A 22,684-nucleotide genomic window follows, 5' to 3' on the forward strand; every position below is an offset into this window, starting at 1 on the left:
ATTGTTTGACATTTTCCAGCTCATCTGTAAAGCAAATGCAATTATCTGCTGTCGCGGTCAGGGCTGATTGCGGGTGTTTACTCGGGGCTGTAGGCAGCAGCGCGCGATGGCTGTTTGTGACACCGGGGCCGGGGTGCAGCTAATGCCGGCGCCGATCCGGCTGCTCCCGTAATCGGGGCTGCGCGAAGGCGGCGAGCTCCGGCGCCGCGGTCGCACAGCCCGTGTTGCACCGGAGGAGCGGAGCCGAGCACCTCTTGCCCGCCGAGCTGATGGGGTTTAAATGATCCCGTGAGCAGGAGGAACCGGGCTGCAAATCGCCCGTGCAGGAAAACCGCGCGGAGCCGCAGGAGGGCGAGAGGGGCAGGGACAACGTGTTGTCATTGCAATAGCGGCAGCAGTGATGCCGTTCGGGGTTTAAATTGGGGCGCTCTGCCCGTTTTCCTGAGCAGCGGAAGCGGGGGGTGACGGCTGCCTCTCCCCTCCCCCCCCCCATGCCGAACTCAAGCTGTCACTTTTTGCAAAATACAATTTCATAGAAAATGTTGAGCAGAAGGGAAAAATCTTCCGAAAGTGTCCGGGCCCGGCTTTGCCTGGTTTTGGCCGCCCTGCGGGATGCTGAGCGCCGCGCGGTACCTGGCTCCCGCGTTGCCATGGGAACCCCGGTCCCAAGTTTAGCTGGACGAGCGGCAAAATCCGCTCTCGGTTTCCTCTGCCGCAGGCGCTCGTTTCCGGAGCGGCTCTCCGGTCTCCTGCCCGCAGTGCCGGCTCCTCCGGGAAAGGCCGCGCGGGGCCGCGCCGGGGGGCTCTGCCAGCCCGCAGGGAGATTTTGGTGCCAAACGCAGCCTTCGGGCCCCCGTGGTGACCCCGAGGCGGTCGGGTGGCCTCGGTGGCGCCTCGCTGCTCCCCGGCGGGGCTGCAGCCGGAGGGGCCGGGGGCACCGGCACGGCCTGGACTTGGCCCCGGCAGACAGGGAAGCCGAAGAGCAGCAAAACGCGGCTCCGTGCTGCCTCGCAAGCTGCTGGAGGGCGCAAGCTGGGGGCGTGCGGTCGCCAGTTCGGGGCGCCTGGACGAGCCACGAAGCGCCGGTGAGGGGCGTCGAGCTCCCGGCTCCGCCGCCGAGGCCAGGGCCCCCCTCGCCGCCCGGCCCGCGATTCCCCCTCGGGAAGCAGTTTCCGTCGAGGAGATGGCCTGAGCACCGCGGCGAATCGCCCCTTTGCGAGGAATCCTGCACGGGACGATGAAAGGCGAGCGGCGGCCGCGGGTGCCGGCGGCTCTGCTCCCCGGCGCGCCCGGGCTCCGGCTCGGCGCTCGGCGCGTGCCGGCGGCTCAGTTTGCAGCAGATCTAATTACCGACGGTGTCGGCAGAGATGGGGCAGCGGCAGCGGCGGCGGCCCGTGTGCGATCGCAGGGCTGCGATCATGCCAGCTCCCCTCTTCCCACCCGCTGCCGGGAAGGCTTATTCCCTGCCGTTAGTTCCGCCGGAAAATTGCAAACGCATCTCGGAGACCACCAGAGTTTTTTTTTTTTAAAACACACAAAAAGCCGCCTGGCAGCTCTCTGCCTCGGTGTCGCCGCGCACCGGCTCTGCAGGGCTGCGATTCCCACGCGGAGGGAGCCCGCGCGGATTGATTTCACGGCCCAGGCAATGCCGGGAAATCGGCATTTATCGCTGCCTGGTGCCGGAGCTGTTAATTTTTTTGCAGTCTATAGCTGAAAACTCTCAGCACGGCTCCTTCTGATCCTGGCCCGGGGGGAAGATCTCGGAGCAACAAACCTTCGCTCTCCCCGTCGTGCGGAGAAGACCCGAAGTGGAAGTGCTGCCTGCCGTCATCCACATCCCCAGGGAATTTGTTGCGGAGGAAAAGGCAATGGAAGCTGAAGATGCCCTGGAAGTGGGAGGACGTGGGGAAATCCCTGTCCCGAAGCCCCGGGGCTGTTCGTGGGTACTTCGGCCCTGGAAACTTCCCAGCACCTGCCAGGACATTCGGGCGGAAAAGACCCTCCTGGGCCAGGCCGGTTGCTCTGATTTTTTGCACAGACTCAGCAACCGGCAGGGACAAGGATCGCAGACTCGGAGCAACGGCGAGACCCTCCCTGACGCGTTACCAGAAATGCAATTGAAAATTCAGTCCCCCCCGCCCTGCACCCTTTATTCTTCAGGCAAAGGCAGAGCTATGGGCGAGACCGAGGCAGAACTGCCTGGGCAGTTTTAATATTTAAATCACTAAATTTTTTTGTAGGGTTCTGCTCACTCCCAAGTTCAAGTGCTTAAAAAAAAAAGAAAAAAAGAAAGCTATTCCATTTCATTATTTACATTGGTGCCTTCTATACATTTGCTATCATTCAGCGCCAACCTCAACAGCAGATGATAATAGGATTGTAAACTTTTGAAGTTAATAGGAAAATTATAGTGCTTCCATGTATTATTATAATGCAATAAGCTGCCACATAGTGTCTCTCACCCTGCAGGGTATCACGGCTTGTCACCCAGCCTAGGAAGGCAATGATTAAAGCCCCATGAAATTCGCAGTGTCACAAAAGTCTTAAGAACCATGAAATTCTCTGTTTTCCATTTAAAAAAAAAAAAAAAAGCATTTTGACGTATTTTTAAGAGAGACCTGTTAATTCTAGATTCACTGCATCGGCACAAAGGGCTCACGCAGACAAGCTCGCTCTGCGCAGTATCTTAAAAAACAAAAAAAAAATCGTGAGAAATGCTGTTTCTTTACCGCGACGCAGTGTCTAAGGGACGTTTCCGAAAGCATCCGCGCGGCCTGGGATCCCGCGCGGCTCCCGGCCCCAGCAGTTGCTGGGGCCGGGAGCCATGCGGGATCCCGGCCGGCCAAGAGGAGCCGCAGGGCTGCGTATCCCTGGATGTCTGTGGCCACGGTGGCTTCGCCGCGCCGGCACAGCTGACGAAGCTGCTAAATTAAAAAGCTTTGGCAGCCTACGGCAAACTCCTCTTGCAGTTAACAAGCCTGAAGACACGAAGGGGCTGAGCGCGGTGCGTGCCCATCGCATCCCGCATCCCGCATCCCGGCGGCACCAGAAGGAGACCCCCGAGCCCAGCCAGGGCTCGAGCCCCTGCCGGCGCCCAGCGTCGGGGCTGGGTTGGCTCCTTCCCGGGGGCTCGTGCGGCGGCAGGGTGCAAGCAAGGTGTGGAGCAGCTGTGCAGGGGGTGGGAAGCGCTGGGAGCACCCCAGGATGCGCCGGGGCCCGTCCGAGCGGAGACGCGGGAGCACCGGCCCCGGCGAGCCCCGGCATGTCCCCTCCCACTCGTGCAACCATCCCGGGGAGAAAAAGCCCCAAGCGGCTGCAGGGAGCTGCATCCTCCAAAACGCCCTCGGCCGGAGGCACGCGGAGCCTCGCGTCCCGGGGACGCTGAACCGCCGGGCGCGCTCGCCCCGAGCCCCCGCGACGCGACGCGGAGGAGGCGCCGTGAAAGAGCGGCGGCAGCAGCACCCAGGGCTCCTCTCGGGAAGGTCACTGCCGCGCGCCCACTAAAGGTCGGCCGCAAACGGGGTTTCTATGGCAACGGCGGGTTTAAAAATGGAAACGCGTAAAGAGAAGATTTCCTTCATCTGCCCCCGCGGAAGCTGCGCGGAGTCCTGGTGGCGGGAAAAAGCGGCAATTTCGGCAAGACGGCGGAGTCCGCAAACGTTCTGGTGCTTTTAAAGACATAGTTGGGATCTGCGGGCGGCGGGCGTGGGAGGACTTGCAGCCTGGCTGGTGCGGGATTCCCTCTCCCTCTCTCTTTCCCTCTCCCTCTCCCCATTCCCTCCTTCTCTCCTTCTCGCCCTAGTATTTGCACGAGAACGGGGTGGTGCAGCATGACCCAAAGCCGGAGAACCTGCTCTACGCAGACCTTCCCCCGACGCACCCCTCCGAATCGGTAGGTTTGCCGGGCCGGAGGGGCTTCGAGGACCAGCGTCCACGGAGCGGGATCGGGATCGGGGCGGTGGGAACCCTGGGGAGCCGCGGCAGGCGCAGGGAGATGCCTGGCCCCGGGGCACCGGCTCTGATGCAGAGCAGCATCTTGGGCTGAGCTTCCCCAGAGTGCATGGAAAATCAGCACCCAAACTGCACCAAATCCCCCCTCCTTGGGCCAGTGCCGGCATGCCTTTCCCAGACGCATGTCCCTCCCAGGTGACTTTGGGCTCTCCAAGACAGCGGATGAAGACGGCACTGTGAAAACCATCTGCGGGATGCCAGGATACTGCGGTGAGCGGCCAGAGCCGGGCGAGCTCGCGGCAGCGCAAGGAGCTTCCCTGGGGCTTTGCAGCCCGGGTGGCTTCGGGCCGGGAGCGGCGCAGGCGACCCGGTGCCGATCGGCCGCTTGATCCCCCCTCGGCGCCGTCGCTGCGAGCCGCACGGCTCTGCCTCGCTCCCTAATCGGTTTTAGCTGGTTTCATCTTCGTCCGTGTAGCAGCGCACTGCCGCGTTGTCAGCAAATCGTATTTTCTTTATTAGCCCTTATTTAATTTGCGGAAGGTGATTTTCTCCGCATCAGGGTTGTTCGAGCTCTGCGGCGCGAGGCTGCTCCCGCCCGAGGCCGTGGGAGCTCGGTGCAGGGATGGCCGGCAGCGCGGGGCGGAGGGGGACCGGCTCCGGCTGTCGTTCCGGGTGTCCCCCCCGCACCTGCGATCCCGGCGGCTCCCACCGCATTCCTGCAGCCGGGAACGCGATCCCCGGGGTGCCAGGGGGTGCGTGGCCCCCCGGGCACTCACCTGGCCCCCACCCCGGGGAGCGGGGGGCATTTTAACCGCCAGCTGTGCTTTCAGCCCCTGAGATCCTCCGCAGGGGCCTGCGGTGGGACGCGGTTTCCCTCAGCGCCGACGACCTGGTGAGTTGGCTGGCGCCGGGCGTCCCGGTGCCGACAAGCCCCAAGTTTCTCCACCCGCAGAGCATGAAGTGGGAAAGTCGCGCGCTCCTGCAACGCTCCTCTTACCAGTCGCTCCAGCCTGAGCGGCCGCCGCGTGCACGGGGCTTTCCTTCCACGTTGCAGAAGCAGCAGCATTTGCAAAAATGAATGGTTATGAATGAAACGTTCAGCGTGTCCTTCAGCGCTGTACGGCAAAAACTGTAGTAAAAAAAAGGGATAATTTACAAGAAAAAATAGCTGAGCTTCAGAAAATAATTGCAAAGCGACAGCAACCACTGAGGCACTCCTGCGGCGAAATACAAATCATTCAGATCAACTCTTTATTGTCTGTACAGATAGCAAACCCAAACAGAACAACCTGCCTAATATTTTTCTCACTCTGGACACGGTTCAGAAAAGCTCCTCATCCCAGACGCCCCTCGATGACGAGGAGGCCTGTTGAACCGCCTGCAACGGTCAGCGCTGAATCCCACGGAGAAAACGGGAAAGATGCAGGCGTGTTTGTTCAAAACACCACGCTGCCAGGGGGGATTAAGGCAAACACCCAGGCGCTGGGGGAAGGGGGCAGGTAGGGGTACACGACAGGCAAAACCTTTTGGCTTGAAACCGGGTGCGGGTTAGACCAGCACCCGGAGCGCCCGCCTGGCCGTGCCCGAGGTTTCCCTTGACGGCGCCGGCTGCAGGAGTCAGCGCTTCGGGCACGGCCGCCGGATGAGCGGTGTTTATAAAGAAGTACAGCTAATAAAACGTCGAACGTCGTAACGCGTATTCTTCGTTTTTCCTGTTGGTGTCGGAGGAGAAGGGCTGAAAATCGACGGGGCCGAACAACAGCTTGCCGAAGGCCGTTTTCCTCTGAAATTCGACCCTATATTCCCACGGCGTTTTCAGGGTCTGGGCAACCAAACGCTCCATCCAGGGGTTTCTGTTGTGCAGCAGGGCTGAGGGAGGCCTCCGGCCCGCTTTGCCTTCGGTCCCCTCGTGTCAACACCGAGCGTCAGGGCCTTCGAGCGGGGTCTCCGACGCAGCAGGACGCTGGGGCCTGCAGGGCGATTCCGCCTGAAAAAGGAGAAATAAAGGAGAAACCCTTGGTTTGGGTGCATCGGAAGAGCCTGGCGCGACCGCCCAGGGGAGCAGCGCGGCCCAGGCGCTGCCCACGTCACGCTTGCATCACGCCCCCGCGTGACATCACGGGGCGGCCTTGCTGCGCGCTGCCGGCACGCCGCGCCATGACGTCACCGCCTCAGGAAGTGACGCCACGCTGATCCTCCTCCCCCCCCCGCCCGAGGAGCGTGACGCCAGCGCTGACCCCTCCCCCGGGGAAGAGCAGTGAGGAGGAAGCCTCCGCGCGGGGGCGGGGGGCGGGGCGTGCCCGCCGCCTCCAATGGGAGGAGAGGGCGGGGCGCTGCGCGGAGCGGGCGCTCCGATTGGCTCGCTCGGCGGAGGTGTGTTCTGGCTCGGGAAGGGCGGGGGTGGCCGGCGGCGTGCGGTGCTGGGGCGGGGGCCGCTGATTGGCTGCGCCGTCGCTGGGGGGCGGGCGGCGCAGGCGCAGGCGCAGGCGCAGGCGGAGGGCGGGGCCGGCGGGAGTGATATGGAGGGAGGCGGCGGGGCGGCGGCGTCCGCCTCGCGCTCGCGCTCGGTAAACAAGGGGCGGGGCCGCCCCTCCCCCCGGGCCGTGAGGTGATGGGGGAGGGGCGGCGCGGCCCCCGCACCGGGGTGGTGGTAGGGGGGGGAACGGGGGCGGCCGGGACCCTCCGCCCCGCCGTACCGCGGTGGGGAGGCCCCTCACACCGGGGCTGGGCGGGAGCGACCCCCCCCCCCCCACGGGGCCGGGAGGGGAGGGGAAATGGCCGCCCGAGCCCCGCCACCGGGATGGGGGGGGCGCGGGCCGCCGTGAGCAGCGGGGAGGCCTCAGGCAGGCCTCGTGCCCCGGCCCCTCCCCCGGGGAGTTTTGCGCCTGAAACGCGGTGATAACGCTTGCTTTTTGCCGTCTTTCGTTGGCAGGACCGCCAGACGGGGCGCCGGGGAAACCGCGGTCTCCGGCCCTGTAAGTACAGGAAGGTCTTTGCTTCTGAAAGGCCGAATCTCGTTAAGAAACTTGTGAGAAAGGTGTGGTGGAGGTGCTCAGAGTGTAATAACAAAGTTTGCACGGCATGGTGTGAACTGTAGGTTACGACAACTGGCTTCAGTTGTCAGAATTTGATAATAGTGAATTTCTTTTTCCTGTTACCTCAATGGACAAAAGAAACGTGCTTTGCCCTCCTGCAGAGTGTGTGGGACTTCCACAGTATGGTTTATTCATTTGTGGCTGTGTTATCTATACTTGATAGTTCAGTAAGACCTTCTTGGGTTGGATGGGTATAGAAGGCTGCTCTACCAGAATTTATTTCTGGAGAATGTACGTGCATGGTAATATTCATGGTACATGCTGGTAAAGACCAGCTAGTTCAAAAGTAAAACAATACATATAATCATATATATCCCATTTCAGTCCTGAATTACTTTAAAAAGAAAACTTTTGGCAAGTTTGGGGTGACTTCAGTCTTTTGTCTTTCTCTTCAGAGCGTGCTGGGACTTTCCTTTTCTACATGAAACACAGTCATGACAGATCAAGAATATGTTCTTTGCAAGTGGAAGAAGCGTTTATGGCCAGCAAAGGTAATAGATGTACAAATGAAGAAAGGTTTTGCGGAGGTAACTTAGAAAAGGATGAAACAGAATAAGAACAGAAAAGTTATGCTTGTGAGAAGAAGCTAATCTATTGATGATTTTGTATGTAAACTGAAACAAAGATGCTGATCTCCTTAAAGCTGCACAGTTGGTGTTAACAGCTTAAATGAGTTACCCAAATGATAGACATTAATTTTTTGAAAGCAACTGCTCTAAGTAAATATATATGTATTTCTAAACAAGGGTTAACCTGTAGAGTTGCTAATAATGAAAACAGATGTTATGGAGTGTTAATCCATTATATGCTGTTTATATTAAAAACCTTAAGTCAGATCTATCCTGTAATCTAACAGACTTGATCAAGGATTTTAAATGCATGTCTCCTCTTTAATGTAGATTTTGTCCAAGACTGGAGTTCCTGGAAAACCATCTGTTACTAATGCAAAGGAGATATCTTTTAAAGTCGAAATACTTGGCTTGGAAGAACAGTTAAGTATCATTGTCATTGTCTCATGCTTGTGTTGTTAGATATAAAAAAAGATACTGTAACCCCTGAGTCTGAAGATATGTGTGAAATGAGATTGCTGACTAACAAAATGATTAGATGGCTAACCCAAAACCCACTGCCTTTTTAGAACTGAACATATTTTGTCTAGTGGGACATCCATAAACGATATTCTGTTAGCTCAGACATTACTCATCTTGGATTGTTTTTTAAAAATATATATATTGGTTTTGGAGAAGAAGTAGTTTTATTGCCAGAAGAAAGCAATACTATGCTTTTAAAGAAACTGTCATGGCATTAAAATGTTAATCAGCATTATTGTATTTTCAGGGCTAGTGTCAACTGTGCAGATACTGAACCACTGAAGGAAGAATGTATACAAAACATCGCCTCTAACTTAGGTGAGGCTGTGTCAAAATGTTTGCTTTGTTTTTGTGTAAAACGTACACAAAGGACCTGATGGATAACATTCGTATACCTCACTTGTGTATTTCTTGGGTTTTTGCTTTTCCATTCCATCCATCAATTTTGGAAAGAGTAAACATTATCAAAGCTACTTGTACTCTTTCTCTTTGTGCATTGGAAGGAACGGTGAAGAAAGTTACGAGTCCTTGCATCAAAATAAGAGAAAAATGCATTAGAAGCTTGTACTTTTTGTCTTTCTATATATTAAACCTTAAAAATTGTTGATGCTTTAAATATTAAGTTCTGTCTTATGACAAAAAATATACTATAAATATGATTTGTTATGCCTTGTATACAAAGAAGGGTTATTGTTTATTCCTTTCCAGCAGATCAGGGGAAGAATTCTAGCGAGGCTGTAGAAGAACTGAAATATCGCCGTTCTCTTAAAATTGCCCTAGATATTTTGAATCAAAATGACTCACCCAGAGAAGTAACACCCTCAGAAGAGGAACCAAGTACTCAGTTATCCCAGAAGAACAATGTAAGATCTCTCTCATCTACCCCCTTAACTACTTGTCGATCGCTCCTAACTAAAGAGGAGTTTGAGACTCCCAAGAAGAAAGGAGAACAAAAAAATAACCCCAACCTGAAAACTGATACAAAAAAACAAAAGTTGAAACATTCTTTCATTTTGGAAGAGGGCGCTAAAGCACGTGAAGATAGAACAAAACCTTCAGAATGTAGGATTAGGGACTTGTGTAATGCATCAAACTCAGAAAGTAAAAATTGCAAAATGACAGAATCAAAATCACTAACAAGGCAGAAAAAAGTCAAGCCCAGACTGCTGGTAAAGTCCCAGACAAAAAATAAATCCTCACTTAAGCCAAAGGAGGAGAAAAGTAAGCAAGGAAGAAAAAGACCAAGAGGTGCAGGATCACCCATATCATGTATTAATGATTTCCCGGAAGATCAAGTGCATCCTCTTACTGAAGAAAGTAATCCTGTGTCTATTTCCTGCAAGTCTGACACAGTAGTATCTGTCAGAAGAAGGGCAAACACCAAAGGTCAACCTAGAAGGCCAATACTGGATTCTTCTTGTGAATGTGCCTTGGATGACTTGGAGAGCAGCATCAGTAATGAGAGTGAAAATTTAGCAAAGAAACTAGATGAAAGAAAAAAGCCGGTGGATTTAAAACACAGAAAACAGGAGACCAATGCAACTCTGTCTTCATGCAGGAAAAGGAAATGCAGAAATTGCCTTGAATCTTCACCTGGGCCTTCGAACCATGGAAATATCTCTGATAGTTTCCTGTCTAAGCTTAAAGAGGAGGAAAACAAGAATACTTCACACATGCTTAGGAATAAAGTAAAGGACTTTCAGCTGCCTGACTTTGAGGAAGATGAAGGTGAGCATACCTCTTGGGGAAGAAAAAACTTCATGTCTTTTTGATTCCCGAGCACTGTTTTTTATCTTCCTGAAATATTGCAGGGGTTATTGTTGTCGATGAGGTTCTTAAGTTGCTAATTTTATGCTAAAATATTTTATTCTTCTTTTCTTTATTTAAGTTTTAAGGAAACAAAAAATGTGATTGCTTTAATAGGGGCTAAAAGACTAAAGTCATATTTAGGTCATCTGGAGCTGTTTAGTGTTTTGCACTGAAAAATCATACTTATCAGTGTTTTATGTCTGTCACTGGATGACTTACTAATTTCACATGGAATTTGTCTTTACTGCTCTCTAGTTAGTGTGCAGGACAGTATTAAGATGAAGTGATGTTATATAAAGGATCAGACTGTTACAGAGCCCTGAAGCAAGCCTGTTCTTGCTCCTTTCCTTTTTTTATTGATACATAAGTATGATCTCAGTCATGGCTTAAGCTGGGGAGCTTCTCCTGCTTTGGCTTAATAGTATTATATGATGAATTTATTTGTAGGTGTCTTGTTTCATTTCTAGCTGTTTCCATGAATTTGCTACTTCCCATCATAATCTCAGGGACTGTCTACCTTCTGATCTTCTAGGAAGCAGAATCTGTAGTAGCACAACTGAATTCAAAATATTAGCCTTTACCTAGGCAAAGAATCTTGAGGGTCTGTATCGTCTAACAGCCTTGTGTTACAGTAATTCACACTTTAATGGGTTAACTTTCATATTTATATATCTCAGGTAGTCTGAAGCTGATTCTTTTAATCGTTTATACCTTTGCTTATCGTGACTGATGTTTGCTGCTGTTGGCAGGATTGGAATCTTCTGATACATCTTCAAAGATAAGTTCCTCAGAGAATCTCTCTCTCCTCTCGGCTCTGGTAGATGAGGAGGAGGAGGAAGATGAAGAACTTCCTAGTATTCTATCGCATCAAGGTAAGGCATGAGTGTACCTGTCTGAGACCTAATCACCCAAGATCTGTGTGTGTGCTTTTAGAGAACATATGCTTCTAATTTGTTGGTAAGCCCTGGTAACTTCCATTAATGAAACCTAACACTTTCTAGAAAGTGAATCCAAACTTGAAACAAATCATTGGGGGTGGGGCGAGGCAGGGTGGGTTTGCTGTACTTGAAATGTGTTAGAGTGAAATCTGTGGAATACTTCTTGTGTGAAGGGAGGCTGACAAGTCAGGGGAAGTTAACTGTCTTGTGTGTGTGTTTGTTTTTCTCTTCATTTAAAAAAAAAAAATACCACCGTTTTGTTTTGTTATAGAGCCACAGTCAATTGAAGAAGGGATTTTGGTCTGGTGCAAATTGCGAAGATATCCATATTGGCCAGCAGTGGTAAGAACAACTCTCTGCCTTCTCAGAAAATGTAAGAGGTCTGATAAGGAACAGCTTACTAAGTACCTGAGTGTCTTTTTTGACTCATATGGAGTTGGAAATGTTCAACAACTTCCAATAGAGCTTTTCCTAATTTCTAACATACTTGTTTCCTAAGCAGAAACTGAAGCAAAACCAAAGATAAGAGAAGTAAATTTGCACGTGACAAAAGCACATTAAAAATAAATGTAGTTGATTCACATATTGAAGTGGAGGATTGCTCCTTACAGGAGCAATCTTTGGCTTGATAAATCCTTTATCATTAGAGCAGTTATATCCGGTTACTAACTAAAAAAGGACAGGTCCATATGGATTAATGAGGACACTCTATCGGGGTGTTGCTATAGTTTGCAATACATGTCAGTTCAAAGTTAATTTTTCATCTTTGTATAACTTATGTACAGGGTGCATTATATAGTATTAATGAAAACAACGTTCCTGCTTTATAAAGCTGTTAAGCTTCTAGAATGCTAATGAGACTTTATCCCTTCAACAGGTAAAGAAAGTGAAGCGGAAACACAAAAAGGCAAATGTGCTGTTAATAGAAGGGAATACGAATGACAAGACAAAAGGGTAAATGTGGGTTTTGGTTAGGTTCTGAATCTTGGGTTTCTATTGGGCAGTCTTCTATACTGTCTTCCTAGTATGGCGCGATTGCAATATGAGTTAAAACTAATGTTCGTCTCAAAGCAGGGAAGCAGTTAAAGCTAGGACTTGCAGGTATGGGCCACTTGCTTTATCATGCTGCTAATTGAGATAAGTGATATCATTTAGCCTGAATGCCAGCCTATGTGAGGAATAACAAAAGGGCTGGGGATCTGGATACTTTTCTGTGTGTGGTGGCCAAACTTCCTGAAAACAGTATTTCAGGAAATGTGGACCTGCCTTTAGTTTTGTTTTAAAACCAGGTGTTTCTCATTCCATATAAATTCCTAAGTTTTAGCTTGTCATGAAAACTAAAACTACTAGAAACTCCACTGTTGAATTGCTTGTGAAACCTAATTTTCAGGGAGATGTAGAATTGCAGGAAATGAAGGCAGTTAAGTTGTATGTCTGTGTTTATTCACTAACTGTATTTCTTTGTTCCATCAAGTTTTTCAGTATCTCTTAGGAATCTAAAGCACTTTGATTGTGAAGAAAAGCAGGACTTAATAGTAAGTACTGCCAGTATGATACACATACAAGTGTATACAAACGTTGGAGGCAGGGGGGAGGGAAATGTTTATATAATATACAACTTTCACCACCAGAGGAGCGTATTGTAGTTAACACGTCTGTTTCCAGTTTTGTGAAGAGAGATGCTCTCCTATTGAACAAAGTAGTTAAATGTACTGTAATTTGTTCTCTGCAAAATGAAGAATAAGGTGAGAATGGGATCCATGTGACACCTTTTTGTCCTCCTCAAAGTGAGGCTAAAGCTGCATGCATATTTGGAAAGTAGCCTGCTGCGCAGAACTCTTGCTATGTTTTCATTTGTGGGTGGTCTACATAGACCAGAGCCCCCCTCGCACTGCATGACAATGTGGTTACAGAGGCTGAATTTCAAGAAAATGCAGAAGACTTGCACATAAACTTTGATTCATTATTATTAAACATTTTTGTTAACTAGTTAGTGTCCTAGAACTAAAAACTTCAGTAGGTTACTTTATTTTAATGCAAATGACTTTTGTATTGTAGGACCGAGCCAAAGAAGCTTACTGCCGAGAAATTGAGTGGTGTATTCGATTGATTTCTGACTATCGGATCAGAGTAGGTAAGCACATGGGTCAGGCAACATCATCCATTCTGATATAGATCAGAAAAAAAGATGGTAACATTAAGGCTGTCAACTTTGTTTCAAGGACTTAGTTAAACTGATAAATAACCCTGTTTTGGGCTTTTTAGGTTGTCATTCTTTTACGGGATCCTTCTTGGAATATTTTGCTGATGATATCAGTAAGTGAATTCGTGGTGAGGTTATCTTTTGTGTTCTCCTTTCAGTAGATAAACTGAGCTCTAATGTTGATGAATGTGTGTTGAGTTACACATTAGACCCAGTGAGTGGATACTGTTCAAATTACTACATGTCATTATTATACTATAGAACTTTCATTCCACAACAAAAAAACACATGGAAAAAAGTTAGGTAAATATTGATTGTTAAAGATGAGATGCTGGATTAAATCAAGTAATTGGTCACTATTGGTCACTAGTGAGTTCATTTCAGAGCTCCTTTCACAATTTCAACTCCCTATTGCTTCTTAAGCAAAATGAAAATTTTTTTCTCCTCTATAGTGGAGGGAGGAAAAAAAACCTCTCCCCCTATCAAGAAGGCCCCTTATTTTACATGTATGTAAATATGTATGATTGTGGCTTTTCTTTCAGGCTATCCAGTTAGAAAGGAAGGTATTCAAGGCTTAGTCCAAATGACCTTTACAAATGTAGCAGAGGAAGAGCTTGAAGAATCTTCATCAGAAACTTCGCCTAGCAAGCCCTCCAAGAAACTCCTTCCTGACAGAACAAGGGCTGCTAGAGATAAAGCTAATGAAAAGATAGTGGAGTTTATAGTGAAGACCAAGGGGGCAGAAGAGCATCTTTTGGCTATTTTGAAAAGCAGAAAACAATCCCGGTGGCTGAAAGAATTCCTGAATTCAAGTCAGTACGTGACCTGCGTTGAAACTTATTTAGAGGATGAAGAACAATTAGACCTCGTAGTAAACTACTTGAGGCAAGTGTATCATGAAAGAGGCACCAGAAATCTGCATCGAATAAATGGAGATGGAATAAAGTTTATTTCAGATGTCCTTTTGCCTGAAGTAAGTAAATAACATTAGTGTTTTGTGATTCTCATTTACTGACTTCCCGTGTTCTCCAGGTATTGAGTGACGTTTGAGCAGGACAGGTATATTGCGGCCTACCCACCAATTTGAGGCATGGACTATTAAGCTCAAGGGTCTGACACTGTGCTTAATCTCTATAAACATCTTGAGCAAAGAGTATTAAAATATTGGGGCTGGAGGTTTTTAAACTATGTGCATGTGTTGGTAATCAGAGAATAAATATGTTGAAGGAGGTGGGGGAAGCCCCAATTTTAGTAGCTACAGGCTTCCTGGTGGTGCTGCATATGTTAGTTTTAATAAAATAGTAAATTTATAAGTGAGATAAATTGTATATGCACCAGTGTAATTCTAAACGTTGATTTTAAGCCATTAGCACAGAATGGAGAAGCTTTAGGTAGTATGATGTTTTAAAGAGAGAATGATTGCTTTTTAGTATATTTTGATTGTTATTTCTGAAACTTTGTATAGTTCTTTTCTTTGTCAAGTTATGTCTGTGGGGTTTGTGGGTTGTTTTTTCTTTTAGTTATACTTTTGCAGACTTTTATTGTCTTTGTTAGGACCTAGGTGAACACTTATTTTTTGGAGAAACAGAATTATTAAGAATATTAATCTGGTTGTAAAAATGTTCTCCTGAATATGTTAAAAGAAAAGTTTGTACTTTGTGTTGGAGAGCTTTAAATGCACAGTGAGCAGTTTCCTCCAGGTTTTCTAAGTGGATGAAGAATCTCACTCCAAAAATGTGCTCACCTGCTGAGACCATTTCAAATAATTGTAGTTGTAATTTAGTCTTTGTTTCACTAGTATCAATTAACTAAAAGTCCTTTTATAGGCCATCATTTATGCGATTTCTGCTGTGGATGACATAGATTACAAGAAGGCAGAAGAGAAATACATAAAAGGACCATCTGTGAGCAAAAGGTATCTTTTTTTAGTGTTTTCTCTGAATTTTTACGTACCAGCTTACTGTTCATAAAGAAAAGTACAAGTATGAGAGAAAGAGGTGCACTTAGGGGTCAGTATCCTCCCTTTCTCTGCAAGACCAACATTCTCTTTGTCTAAATAATGAAATGATTAAACATGGGAAGATTCTTGCTGAGTTATACTAACACTACACTCTTCTTAACACAGTAGGGTTATTTTTACTGCAGAACTTCAACGTATCTCTTTTTCAGGGAGAGAGAAATATTTGATGAAGAAATTCTAGAAAGAAAGAGGTGGAAGACTGAACTAGCATCTGAAGACAGCAAATAAATAGTGGTAGGAACTTTCCCAAGTCTATAGTGGCACTGAATGTATATAATGGAGAAGTGGTCACCTGTATAAAATGTGTAATTTTTACTTTTTTTAATCAGTATGTAAATAGTCTTCAAAAGATGTAACAAATCATTATAATGCTGTATTACCTTAAGATACAATTGTATCTTCAGTCCTTGCTCTAAGTTCTGCGTAATGGAGCTACGTATTACTTTCCTCAGTCTTGCCATGCTGAACTTCCTGTAAAAGACAATGTATAAATATGTAGTAACACTATTACAAGTGTACTGCCAGCCAGTTATCTTCATCCACTCAGTGTGCTTGGAATGGAGTCCACAGGAGAACAGCAAAGGTTTTGCAAAGCTGCTTGATGTAACTCTTGTATTAAGTTTTTTGCATTAATTATTGTGGCCAAATATCTCTGACAAACGAAGGTCGACTGTCCTCAGAAAAACATGTACTGGTAAATTATGTAGCCACGTATTGCTTGGTAACTGTACTGCTACTGAATATACTATCTAAGAACCTTTCCAAAGGGTTGACTATTCTTACTCTACCTGTGTTTAAAAATGGGAAATAAAACTGGTACCTAGTGATGAAACCCAAGTCACAGAGGCTTTCGTGTTTTGTTTTTGTTTTGGTAGGACAACTGTGAAATTTGGTGGAGAAGGAATCCAATGCCTACTTAAAACAAACAAAAAGCTTCATATTTCCACTTAAAAGTTAAACCATTTTGAATGCCGTTTTAAAAACACTGATATCATGATTTTAGGAACTCTTTTGACTTATTCTACCTTTTTTTTTTTTGTCTGATTTAACCATGCATTGTTCCCTCCCCAGGCTTTTGCTAGAAGTGTGGTATATTGCAGATAATTACTTCTGGCAAACCTGCAGCACAATTAATAATTACTTAATGGAAAAGAGCCAATGATTGATATTTGCATATACTACAGTCAAAATCTGATCTGTTTACTTGTCCAACAGGAACGTGATTTGATTTACAAGTAGTAAAACTGAAGATTTAGTGAGAAATTAAGTGAGAAACTTAAATATAAAATGGTATATTGATTCTGTGTTATCTTGGGTATAATACTAATTGAATATCATTTAATCTTAATTACACTGTAGTGTGTATTGAGTCTCAGTACTCACTTGGAATCCTTATTCACATGGAACAGTGACATTCATGAGTACCTAAATGATAAGAATATAGTAAATCTCTTTTTTTTTTTTTTTAGTTTTCACTAGTTTTTGTGATGAGGGGTGATGCATCTCCTGTTGTAATATAACGCTTTTGATTACACACTTATAGAATTAACTGTGGAGACATGAGTGACACTTAAAGATGGAGATTTCAAAGTGTATAAAGTTTCCTGCCCCTAAAGGTTCCCTCTCCTTTAAAACCTAATTATCTGTACACTTTTCACAATTACCATAATATTTATGGCACTATAAAAAAAAAACTTCTAATAGTGTTAAGATCTTATTTTTCCAAGCTATTGCACAGGAGTTAACCTCCAAATTCTGCTGCCTTCTTTATCCAAATATTTGCTTTTCATACCTTTCTCCTCTTAGTATCTTAGTTCTTATTTTTAAAATGAGAACTGGTCTGTTGAATCAAATTGTACTATTTCACCAGGGAGTGACTAAGAATATACACTATGTTGAAGCACTTTAAAATGTTTACATCTTTAAAAGCCCATTCAACTTTTGAATCAGCATGTTTAAAAATTACTTACAGTAATATTAGTATCTCAAGACCAAATTCAGTGTTGCAATGTACAATTTTTACTGCTGTGGTGCTGTACAGAACTGATTTCTTAAATCAGTTTAAACTGGCACATGAAAGATGGGAACTCTCCAAGGTTTAGTGTTACTTTTCCTGAAATGTATGTATGTATTTCAAATACTGGTTTTGATCTGTGGCCTTAACTGCACAAAGAAAGAGTGTCTTGCACCTGAATTTTTGTATTGCCCGAAGGCTGGGTTTAGTTTCTATGTCAGATAGAACCCTAGCATCATGTTTTTAAACAGTATCACAGTTTCATGTTATTAAATGAAGAGTGACGATTTACAGGTAGTAAAATTGAAGATTTAGTGAGAAATTAAGGAGAAAGCAGACTCACTGTTTTCTGTTGTGCTTTATTTAAAACAGGTATTCAAATGCATCATCCGTGTCAAGGACAAGCTACTGATTAAGGTTGTTTCGTTTTGATAGATGTAGATTCCCTTAACTGAACTGCGTACCTGTAACAGTGTTAATCAGCCTGCCTGTGTTTGTTTCTAGCATATTAAAACAATCTGGAGCAAGATGGGAGGAGTGTGTGATGCATTTATCTAAACCTGAAGCCCTTGAGCCTTGGCGGCGGGGAGTTAACAGAAGCACGACTTCTTGCTGCCTCTCTCTACCACAGCAGACTAAAGCAGTGTGTTTTATTGCTCTTTCCCAGGGCCGGGGTGGGGTTTGCTAGCTGCAGCTCCCAGCTATTTCTAGGGGCAATAGTGCTCTCTGCAAGAGCATCCAAAAGCACATTTTACTCCTGTATAAAGCTTTCTTTCATTTTAGTCGAATGGGGTAAGAGTTTGCAGAAGCGTGTGCCGTGTGCTTGTGGCTGCACCAGTTTGAAAGAGAGAAGTGACGGTTTCCTGGGCAAAGACCAACGGGAATAAATGAAGTTTGTAAATGCTCCCAGCGTCACCGAGAGCCTTGATTGATTCCCTCCTGCTGCGGCCGGGGGGGGAAAATAAGTTTCTGCCGAAACCCGGGATCGAACCAGGGACCTTTAGATCTTCAGTCTAACGCTCTCCCAACTGAGCTATTTCGGCCGCTTGTGTTGGGGTTCCTCCCCCTTTCAGCTGAGCGTTGTGCCCGGCCCCGCCGGGCCGCCCCGGTCCCGACCGCGCTCCGGCGCCACTTCCCGAGCGCGGCGGCGGCGGGCGGCGGAGGCCGGAGCGCGGGGCCGGGCGGCGCGGGCAGCGCGGTCTCTGTGGCGCAATCGGTTAGCGCGTTCGGCTGTTAACCGAAAGGTTGGTGGTTCGAGCCCACCCAGGGACGACGGCCCTGCTTCTCCCTTTTTCCCGCGGGGCGCAGCGGACCCCGAGCGCTCTCCCGTTTTCCCCCGAGCCGACGCCCCCTTCCCCCCCACACACTGCACCGCCGTTTTTGCGGCGGAACCCGCCGCGCCGCGCCCGCGTTCCCCGCCGGCGCGCGGAGGCGGCGCACCGCGGCGCCCGGACCGCTGAGCGGGCGCACCGCGGCCCAGAGGTTGCCTGAAGGGCTGGAAGCGACATGGCGGCGCTGGGCTGTGAGTGGCGGCGGGGGGGCCGGGCGAACGGGGCCGGGCCGCGGCTCTGAGGGGGGCCGGGACGGGCCGGGCCGGTGCTGAGCTGCCCCGCGCTCTCGTTGCAGGTCTTCGCCTCGCCCGGCGCGGGACGCTGGCCGTGCGGTGAGGCCGGGCCGAGGGTGGCGGCCGCGTGTGAGCGCCGGTGTCCAGCGCCCCCGGGGCCCCCGCGCCGGCGAGGCGGGAGCGAGCTGCACCCTCGGGGAGGAGGGAGGGGGGCGAAGCGGGTTTCTGTTCCCTGCTCGGTGAAACGCTCCCCTCCGCCCTCTCTCTCCGCGCTGGCGGGACGTTGCGCTCGCTGTTCGCCCCGCGGCCGGGGGGGAGCGGGGGGGCCCCGCGGCCGGCGGCACCCAGCGCAGCGGCGCTTTGTTTCTCGCAGGCCCGGCGCGGCGGCTCCCGCTCCCGCTCGGCTGCTCCACGGGACGGCGGCGGCTGATCGTGCCGACAGGTAACGCCGGCACCTCGCGGCAGGTCCTTCAGCTGCCTCCTCTCCCCCCCCCCCCCTTGGGGGTGAGAGCCCGGGCGGGGCGGGGAGGAAACGCTCCGTTTGCTGCAGCTCCTTCTGGGTACGCGGGAAAATCCTCTCCTGACGTCACTCGTTAAAAACCAGGGTTACCTGGCTGTCGCCAGCCTGCGAGCCCTGGAGGTGAACCCGCCAGGCGCCGCCTGTAAGGCGGCTGCGGTGAAAAGGGCCTCTTCCACGGCAGCAGATTGCACAGATATCCCCACAGTGGGGAAAAAACCCTGCCGTAAGCACAGCCTACAGTACTAGCGGAGGGTGTTGGGTTGTTCACAAGCAGCGCACCACCGATTCCTTATGGGATCGTAGCTCCTTGAGGCTCCTGCATTGCATTCTATGGCCACGCTTAATGATTGCAGACTGATAACGCTGTGAATGTTGTTTGCTTGTTTTCAGCCCTGCGCAGGTCCAGCAAAAAAGCTCAGCTGTGGTCCAGAAAAAATCCTACGTCCCTTCTAGCAGGGGCGAGTATATTGTCACCAAACTCGATGACCTCATCAACTGGGCACGAAGAGTAAGTCACTGAAACTGTCTTGATCGCGAAGAAGAAATGGTATCTGGTGTTTGAGGTGCTTGCGGGAAATGGATATGTGCCTCCTCCTCCTAAGGATAAAAATAGGTTCAAAATTCTTCAAGCTCTGCAGGGAAATAGCCAGAGTTTCTTGGCCAGAGGTTGACGTTTGGGCGTAGTATATCAGAGTGAGAGAGAAATAATTAATTTGATGATGGTGCAAAGCAGTGCATGCTGCCTGTCTAAACAGAGTAGTCCTTTGGTAATAAGCAAATGTCGCTTCTCAGTTTTACGTAGTTCTTGTCATAAGCAGCTGCTCTGTGCAGTGGCGAAGGTTGAACAAGTGACACTGCACTGAATCCAGTGTGCTCTGGAGAGTCAAGAGGAAAGTAATGCTTTGGCTGAGCTGAGTTTTGCCTTCTCCTGTCACTGCTGTCCTTGTGCAGTGCTTCTGAGGTGGCTGTCTCTTAGTATTGTCAGAGGTAAAGAAGAGAGTCTGCGGTTTTGTGTGTGCTCAGCATCTCTGAGGCTGCAGACGCACAGATCTCTTCACTCACCTATTTCCTGTTAGGATCTGCTCCCTGAAGCCATGGTTTTTACTCTCCCGTTTAATGGTAAACACCATTTTCATTTATGGTGCTTTGATTAAACAGACCTTAAAACTTCTCTCTCTTGTTTTGTTTCCTTTCCTGTCTGATCAAAGCTGAAAGCAATTTGTTCTGTGAGTTACCTGCACAGGGTCTCAGCTCCCGCTTTGAGCGTTCTTACCCGTAACCCGGCTCTCTCCTGCTCCAGAGCTCCTTGTGGCCAATGACGTTTGGCTTGGCATGCTGCGCAGTGGAAATGATGCACATGGCAGCTCCTCGCTACGATATGGACCGCTTTGGGGTAGTGTTTCGAGCTAGTCCCCGGCAAGCCGATGTCATGATCGTGGCTGGCACCCTGACAAACAAAATGGCTCCAGCTCTTCGGAAGGTAGGGGTTGGGGTGGACTCTTTGAGCGCGGCTGCACAGACTGGATGCAAATGGAAAGCGGTCTGAAATGTCTGTTCTGCAGGTCTATGACCAGATGCCTGAACCTCGCTATGTCGTCTCCATGGGAAGGTAAGTGCCCGGACATCCCTATTGCCTTATGCTCCGTGGGAGAAAACTGGTGTCTCCACTTGAGTGGGGAGATGGAGGGAGGCGAACTCATTTCCCGTTTGTATTTCCAACCCCTTAAATTGTATAAAGAGGCCTTCTGATAACTAAGGTGTAAAGATTCACCCTTGATAAGGGTGAGGTGGATACAAGAATAATGTCTGTCACATTGGTGCTTTTCTTCAAACTGTAAATTCTTCCCAGTGAAAGATTCTGGGTTTTTTGCAGCTATCAGAGTCTAGACAATCAAATATTCCCAGAATCTCAGGATTTGCGTTCAGGCTAAAGCTTTCAAACTGTTTCTGCTGTGGTGCATAAAATCTGAGCTCCATGGAGCTCTGGCTCTTTGAAGCCGTGGTGTTTGCATGGTGGAACTGACATCTTGTTCGTCTCATGGTGCCATTGGGCAGAGGACAGCTGTGTCACCAGGGCCTGGCAGGGACATACCCAATTCCAGAAACACTCTGTGCAGATGTGGCAAAAGAACTGTTTTTGCAGGGGGGAGGAAGGACCCTCTGAATTTGTGTTTCCTGAGAGGCATGAAAATGGTTCAGTTTGGTTTGATTCAGCTTGAAATGTAACTGTGAGTCTAGAATCTGTCTTCCAGCCAGGTATCAGTAAGAGGATGCAGCTCTGCATTCGGGTTGAGTGGCCACAAAGTAAATTTTGGCATTCAATTCATCTGTTACTGTAAAATCTCTAACTGTCAGGTGGCTTCTTTTCTCACAGCATCTTGGATGTTGCGTTAACGTTTCCTTTGGCTCCTGCTAATCTTTCACCTCAGGCTGCTGAGCTGTGTTTAAATGCACCTGCACTGAAATGTCTGTCTGTCTGTCTCTTGCAGCTGTGCCAACGGCGGAGGTTACTACCACTACTCCTACTCCGTGGTGAGGGGATGTGATCGCATTGTACCAGTGGACATCTATGTGCCAGGTATGAAGGATGACTTCTGGGTGCCAGGACACCAACTCAGAGCAGACCCGGAGTGAAGTTGACTTTGCATGTTTGGACTGGGGCTCTGAAAAGCAGAGGGAGAACATGAGCTACTTCTCTGTGTCCTGTCCTGTGCAGGTGGGGATTTAGGGTGCAGGAGCTCCTAAGCAGAACCTCCTGGTAGAGTGTGAATTAACAGATGGATTTGGTCCTGTTTGGAGTAGTTTTTAAAGATCCTTTTTGTTTCAAACTGTTTTGCTTAAATTGCAGATGTTTCAGTAAGTTCTGCCTGAGGTTTCCGGTAAGCAAGTGAAGTTCTTTTAGTGATATTGATAGCAGGTAACTGTTGTATATAGTGTAGGTCTATAGTTTAGTCAACCAGAGAGACTTTTTCCTGTCTCCTGCAGGATACCATCTTGCTTAAAAACAAAGCATTTCTATGTTTTATAAAGACCTTTTCAAAAAACATTGTCACTTCAATATCTTTAAAATTGTAGCCCTCTTGCTTATGAACTTGGCAGCTGTGACATACAGGAAGCCAGAGAAAGATCACAGCCTGCTTTGGGTTAAAATCCGTAACTTGTCAGTTCTACTTCTGGTGACTATGATTCAGTACAGCTGGCAGCCTTACAGGCTTCCTTTTTTTCTTTTTTTTCCTCTTAGGTTGCCCACCTACTGCTGAAGCTTTGCTGTACGGAATCCTGCAGCTTCAGAAGAAGATTAAGCGGGAGAAGAAGATTCAGATCTGGTACAGGAAATAGCAACTTATTTATGACCTGCTCACTGACTGTCCACCTGGGGCACCTGCTTGAAGTCTTACGCACAATAAATCTGTATTCTTCACAAGCCTTCCAATAAAACTCTATCTGGTTAAGATGCTCTTTTGTCTTTAATATAGTGC

General features: G+C 48.4%; 2 protein-coding genes and 2 non-coding genes across 9 annotated transcripts; 3 read left to right on the plus strand and 1 right to left on the minus strand.

Moving 5' to 3' along the window:
* Nucleotides 1-6,453: 6,453 nt before the first annotated feature.
* Nucleotides 6,454-17,648, plus strand: PWWP3A (PWWP domain containing 3A, DNA repair factor). 6 transcript variants are annotated; one of them, XM_067312622.1, is made up of 16 exons: nucleotides 6,454-6,518; nucleotides 6,884-6,926; nucleotides 7,442-7,537; nucleotides 7,946-8,037; nucleotides 8,385-8,455; nucleotides 8,846-9,865; nucleotides 10,696-10,818; nucleotides 11,156-11,226; nucleotides 11,762-11,838; nucleotides 12,359-12,419; nucleotides 12,943-13,018; nucleotides 13,150-13,200; nucleotides 13,630-14,060; nucleotides 14,914-15,002; nucleotides 15,257-15,341; nucleotides 17,494-17,648. In XM_067312622.1, the coding sequence occupies exons 3-15, from the start codon at nucleotides 7,481-7,483 to the stop codon at nucleotides 15,333-15,335; spliced, it is 2,298 nt and encodes a 765-aa protein (XP_067168723.1). In that variant the 5' UTR covers nucleotides 6,454-6,518; nucleotides 6,884-6,926; nucleotides 7,442-7,480; the 3' UTR covers nucleotides 15,336-15,341; nucleotides 17,494-17,648. The 6 variants fall into 6 exon arrangements, with proteins under 6 accessions (XP_067168723.1, XP_067168725.1, XP_067168721.1 ...); XM_067312624.1 differs by lacking the exon at nucleotides 15,257-15,341; XM_067312620.1 differs by lacking the exon at nucleotides 17,494-17,648 and having other exon boundaries at nucleotides 15,257-15,944.
* Nucleotides 17,649-18,091: 443 nt separating this feature from the next.
* On the minus strand, nucleotides 18,092-18,164 carry TRNAF-GAA (transfer RNA phenylalanine (anticodon GAA)). The gene has a single exon. It is a non-coding gene; the product is annotated as a tRNA-Phe (tRNA).
* A 155-nt stretch (nucleotides 18,165-18,319) lies between these two features.
* Nucleotides 18,320-18,393, plus strand: TRNAN-GUU (transfer RNA asparagine (anticodon GUU)). The gene has a single exon. It is a non-coding gene; the product is annotated as a tRNA-Asn (tRNA).
* A 188-nt stretch (nucleotides 18,394-18,581) lies between these two features.
* NDUFS7 (NADH:ubiquinone oxidoreductase core subunit S7) lies at nucleotides 18,582-22,657 on the plus strand. Its single transcript, XM_067312917.1, has 8 exons — nucleotides 18,582-18,643; nucleotides 18,748-18,784; nucleotides 19,059-19,127; nucleotides 19,596-19,713; nucleotides 20,506-20,685; nucleotides 20,768-20,814; nucleotides 21,695-21,783; nucleotides 22,447-22,657. The coding sequence occupies exons 1-8, from the start codon at nucleotides 18,628-18,630 to the stop codon at nucleotides 22,542-22,544; spliced, it is 654 nt and encodes a 217-aa protein (XP_067169018.1). The 5' UTR covers nucleotides 18,582-18,627; the 3' UTR covers nucleotides 22,545-22,657.
* The last annotated feature ends 27 nt before the right edge of the window (nucleotides 22,658-22,684 follow it).

Source organism: Apteryx mantelli, chromosome 30 (genome assembly GCF_036417845.1).
Source record: "Apteryx mantelli isolate bAptMan1 chromosome 30, bAptMan1.hap1, whole genome shotgun sequence".
NCBI classification, from domain to species: Eukaryota; Metazoa; Chordata; class Aves; order Apterygiformes; family Apterygidae; genus Apteryx; species Apteryx mantelli.

Bases quoted from the DNA above. Each gene is read 5' to 3' on its own strand.
- PWWP3A (XM_067312622.1), top strand. From the start codon at position 7,481: ATGACAGATCAAGAATATGTTCTTTGCAAGTGGAAGAAGCGTTTATGG. The intron at 13,019-13,149 runs GTAAGCACATGG...TGGGCTTTTTAG, and splicing joins TGACTATCGGATCAGAGTAG to GTTGTCATTCTTTTACGGGA. The intron at 15,003-15,256 runs GTATCTTTTTTT...TCTCTTTTTCAG, and splicing joins GGACCATCTGTGAGCAAAAG to GGAGAGAGAAATATTTGATG.
- NDUFS7 (XM_067312917.1), top strand. The intron at 19,128-19,595 runs GTAACGCCGGCA...GCTTGTTTTCAG, and splicing joins GCGGCTGATCGTGCCGACAG to CCCTGCGCAGGTCCAGCAAA. The intron at 21,784-22,446 runs GTATGAAGGATG...TTTTCCTCTTAG, and splicing joins AGTGGACATCTATGTGCCAG to GTTGCCCACCTACTGCTGAA.